Here is a 5,277-nt window from a genome sequence, read left to right as displayed (position 1 = left end):
CGGGACCTGAACCTGTTCAGCCCCCACAAGAGAAGGCTGAGGGGGGATCTTGTGGCCTGTTATAAACTAGTAAGGGGGGATCAGCAGGCATTGCAGGAGTCCCTGTTCCCCCAAGCACTGTCAGAAGTGACCAGGAATAACGGTCCCAAGCTGGCAGAGGGTAGATTTAGGTTAGATATCAGGAGGCGCTACTTCACAGTCAGGGCGGCTAGGATCTGGAACCAACTTCCAAGAGAAGAGGTGCAGGCTCCTACCCTGGCGGTTTTTAAGAGGAGGTTAGATGAACAACTTGCTGGGGTCGTTTGACGCCAGTACTCTTTCCTGCCATGGCAGGGGGTCAGACTAAATGATCTACTCAGGTCCCTTCCAACCCTAGAAACTATGAAACTATGGAAGAGACATTCTATTTTTTTAAACCCTGATATTTATTGCAATTAGAAGAGTAAAATAGCATTCTTTTGTTTTCAAATGAATGACTTTAATACAGGCATAAAGCAGAATTCTCCTGTGTGCAGGGAACAAACCATTTCTAAACCAAAAGACAAGTAAATAAATGCGTACCTTCTGTTGCCTTTCCTGTAATGACTGTGCATTCAGTCTCAGCCTTTGTATTCCCCTTACTATCTTGTGCAAGGACAAGATCCAATGCTTTCTGTACATCAAATTTACTATTCAGCACTGCTTCCACCATCACCTGCTCTGGCACAGACTCTGCAAGAACTTCTCTCATCTGGTCAAGGCACGAATAAAGTCGAGCTGCAAAAAATGAAGGTAATAAATGCTTGTTTTGTAGTTCTGTAACTACAAACACCATATTTTCAGCAACTATTTTTGGGATGAGACCAAACTGGAAGAATTATTATTTTCCCTCAAAAAAACCCAGTGAAATCTGACCTTTTGTAAAGCAGGTGTTACACCAACCTTCAAGGAACACAAACATTCTTACAAAAAACACCTAAAGGCCCCATTATTTGGACTTTATCAACTTGAACTATATTTATTTAGAAAAGAAATGCAAATAAGCAGCTTAAAACTGTTCAAGTAATTTATTAAACCGATGTGGATCCATTTAACAGCACATTTTAAGTATTTACAGATGCTGTAATTAACTTCTAAGGTAAACAGCATCTTTTCAGGCCTCAGGATTTAACAGCTGAACAACAATAAATGCTAGCAGCTTGAGATTAACATTCCACCTCCAAAGCTACCTGTAATTTTTACCTTTCCTAAAACTGTGAGAGACTTTCTAGGTCTTAAAGTTCCTTGTCTTTATAACCAAGCTTCTCTATCACTACTAAATACAGTACAAAAGGTAAAGGGAAATGAAAAGTATGCTACAGAAAAAAGGACAATTAAAGAAAACTGAAATAAAGAAATAGTGCACTCCCCATATGCATACTGAATAATTACTCAATCTTCTTAGGTGCATAACATAATACAAGTCCCAAGTGATTACCTATTGCTTGCACTGTAATGAGCCCCTCTTATCCACAAATTGATTAGGAGCATAAGTTTGCCTAAATATGTAGCACCTTTCAGCACCACTCCTAACTGCATAGTAACTAACTATACTCCGCTTAGCTGAGCAAAAGGAGAAAACCATCAAAGAGAAAGCAACTGACAAATGCCTGCATCTAGAAGCCTTGAAAATGAAGAATGCTAGTCCATTTCAGGGCTATCTTCTCTTATTTACCAGGCTTGTAATATCAGTCCTGAAAGTGACTATTAGAAGCCTAGAAAATGAGGGGAGATAGTGAGTTTTGGAGCTATCACAGCATTAACAGTGCAGCATACTCAAAAAACATCCACTCTTACACAAGTTTGGAAAACTGCACAGCAATTTTTCACTCCAAAGGCTTAAATGGACTACAATGTATAACAAAAATCTGCCTCAAGATTTAAACTACTTCTTTTAAAAACGGCATTGCCAAAAATGCTCCCACTGCCAATTACCCACAAAGCCCTACTACAGACTGCTTTGATCTTCTTTTAATTTAATCCATTAGAAACATTTACTACCTCTTATAGTCAATCTGACCTTGCCTTTATTTTCCAACATCAATAATACCTGTATATCTCGTTAATAATTCCCCTAATTCCAATTCAGAATTGCCAGTATAGAAAACAATGAGAACTATCCTTAACAAAAAGTTTCACTGTGAGCCATTCATTGGTCAGATGTTTGTGAAAGTAATAGAGAAGGAATATTTTACGCACACAAGTGTGTATGTATACACAAACATCTATATACTCCCCCCGCCACCAGTTCTGCTACAGCCACATCTTCGATTCTTTCTGTTCTATTCCACCAAAGAAAGTTGGAAGGGCAACTTCCAGTAGTGGTTTCTACCTTCAGCTTCTAATGCTAACCATTTAAATACCATCCCAAGTTAAAAATATTCAAATATTTCAGTTCAGCATGATATTTAATAGCCCAGGAAAAAAAGAAAAAATATGTCCTACTGATACCATTCAAGTGATCCATTAGATTTCAACATTCGCAACTAAAAGTCATAAGTCCTTCACCCCAAGTGAAGCAAAGGTGAGCCCTGATCTTAAAAAAAAAAAAAAGTCTGACAGAAACAAGGTTAACCTCCTACCCCCAACTGATACACTGTCAATTGACTAAAAGGTAAAAAACCTCTAGAACACAACTTGTTATGCTAATTCTAGGGAACAGCAAGTAGTGAATTTATAAACAAAACTCTCCCCCACCACCACGCACACACACACACATAAAATCAACTTTCACATGGTCACTGAGAATGATGCCTGCCTCTGGTACAACTCTGTTGCCTGGCACAATGGAGAGCAGGCACTATACTCCCATGATCCCTGATTTTGTCATTGGTAACATCATCACCCCCAGTCCTCATAGGCTGGGCTGTCAATCTCCCCTTGCCCTGGCTCACAAGGCCCTATGGGGGTCAACTGGACAGCCAGAAGAAGCATTTCCACTATAGACCAGGCTCAACACTGCGAGCACATGCAGTGCAGGTACAAGGGAGAGGGTGAGCCCCCGCACCGCAGCAGGCCATCCAGATCCACAAAGCCTTGGCCAAATGCCTCCTCATCCACATGGACCAGTTTATAAGACAGTTGAGATGATTTGTGGTGGCAGATGCCACACAGAGAAGCATAAGATTTTAAAAATAAAAAGAACATGGAGGAGGTCTGAGACAGAGATAAGGAGAAATTATTTCCTCTGTTACTTCCCAACATCTAGAGCTGTAGCCCATCAAAACGATATATAAGCAGAACTATTCTAGTGTTGGAACCAAAACCATACACCAGGTTCAGAGACTCTAATGCAAACTCTCCCCCATGCACCTATACTGAAATTTCATTTTAAGGCTTTATCCTGTCTCTACATGACAGTGATTTTTGACTGAGCTAAGCAAGTCCAAAGAGTTTTTGGTTCAGAGTTGAAAAGTAACCCAAGTCTCAGGTAAACACAAACTTGGATTCCACAAGACACTATCTGCATCAGAACATTACAAAACATTTCTGAGTGTCAGCAGCCACTTACTGCATGAGATGCATCTAAAATCACTTTGGAGAATGCAGGATGGAGAGAGTAAGTATTATGAACTGTAGATACGGAAAACAAGAAATAGTTTAGTTTTGGTCCTTTATTCCCCACAAAACCCTTCAGATGAAGAAAGTGGAGTGTTATTAAAATATTAAAACTGACATGTAACTGAAGGACTGTGATAAACTGAATCCTTCCCTCCCTCCTCAAAGTTTACTGCTCTATCCATTAAACCACTTCACAAAATGCCCACTTGAAAGTGTAACTGCCCTGAGTACAAACATTCAATCCTTTTTAAAACCTTTGAATAATTTCTTGGTAACCAGTGTCTTGTCCTGGGCAAGGAGATCATAGCTCTACTGCCTGTCCTGCAAACACAGTGTCTTCAATTGGCTGGTGATGTTGGGTGCACACTAATTAGACAATTAAGAAAGAACCATGGACTGTCAACATAGTACCAAGTATCAAGTGATCCTGAATCATCCTTTCTAGGGCGTGAAACAGCAAATGGAACCACCTGACTATCTCTGTTCACTAAGGCTTCCAAAGAAAGACCCTATTTCTCTGTTGCTTTTCCAAAATTCTGTACAGATTTTAGGAAATCTACTGGGTTCCAAATCAAATCACTGTTTCTTTTGCAGGCAGCAGATTGGGAAGGCAGGAAAAGAGTGTCCTCTCCTCCCACTGAAGAAGGGTGTTTCCTAAGGGGAGCATCATAGACACCATGCCCCAGAGGTTTTTGTGCAATTCCTGAGGGGCTGTAAGAAAGGAACGCTACAAGCTAGCAGGACCATCGGATATTATTATTCATGCTAGCAAAATACCCGTCGTGAATGACAGCGGGGACAGGACAGAGACCAGCATCTGGCCCTATGCCCTCCCCCACACTCCTGCCGCTGCTCTGGCTCCAGCCCTGCACCCTGCTGCTCTGTGCACAAGGAGACTTCGCGCAAGGGTGCACAGGGGTGGGGTAGTACCCGGCTGCAGGGTGTGGCACAGGGAGGAGCCACAGCATGGGGAGCGCTCGACAGCTACATAGCACGGGGAGCAGCCCTAGGGTGTGACGCAGGGCGTGCACGGGGGGTCGTGGCATGCTTGAGGGAGGTGGTGCACAAACGTAGGGCAGGATACGGAGTAGGGAACGGCCTCAGAGAATGGCACAAGGTGCATGAGGGTGTGTGGCACATGGCTGCACAGGGGGTGGCACAGGGAGCACCTGCTGGCTGTTTCCGCATGGTGTGGGGAGCAGCCCTGGGGGGGAGTGGAGGGCACGCTGGGAGGCATCGCATGAGGCTGTGTGGGGATGTCATGCAGTTGCAGCCATGTGGCACGGGGACTGGCTCCAGGATGCAGTGCAGAGCACGCAGAGGGAACGTGGTGTGTGCAGGGTGCGTTGCACGGCCACAGGGCATGGTGTGGGGACAGGCCACAGTGGGGGGATGCCCACTGGCTGCGGCCACACAGTGTGGGGCTTGGCCCGGGGTGTGGCACTGGGTGCGCAGGGTGACAGCTGGTGGACATTGCCTGTGTCCCCTGCCCTGGCCCGCTCCCCCTCACAGCAACCTGCAGCCACGCCCCACATATTCTGCAGCCACAGGTAGCAGGCACTCCACACACAGAGGGGAGGACATTGCACACGGTGGAGGTGTGGCGCGTGGTGCCACGCAGGGAGCGTGCATGGGGGACATGCCCTGCCTCACCTTGCCCCGGATGCTGTATTTGGTGCTTGCTGCCCACACCCCCAT

General features: G+C 44.6%; 1 protein-coding gene across 3 annotated transcripts in view; it reads right to left on the bottom strand.

The window, feature by feature from the left end:
- HBS1L (HBS1 like translational GTPase) overlaps positions 1-5,277 on the bottom strand; it is a 107,184-nt gene that overhangs the window by 90,064 nt on the left and 11,843 nt on the right. For all 3 annotated transcript variants that reach the window (XM_019550237.1, XM_019550236.1, XM_019550235.1), the window contains exon 4: positions 562-756. In XM_019550237.1, the coding sequence (XP_019405782.1) occupies positions 562-756 (195 nt within the window). The remainder of the gene's footprint in view (positions 1-561; positions 757-5,277) is intronic.

This window comes from Crocodylus porosus, unplaced genomic scaffold, assembly GCF_001723895.1.
Source record: "Crocodylus porosus isolate Cpor-Errol unplaced genomic scaffold, CroPor_comp1, whole genome shotgun sequence".
Classification (NCBI taxonomy): Eukaryota; Metazoa; Chordata; order Crocodylia; family Crocodylidae; genus Crocodylus; species Crocodylus porosus.
The sequence above is the reverse complement of the archived record's forward strand: the minus strand, read 5'-3'. Positions and strand labels throughout refer to the sequence as shown.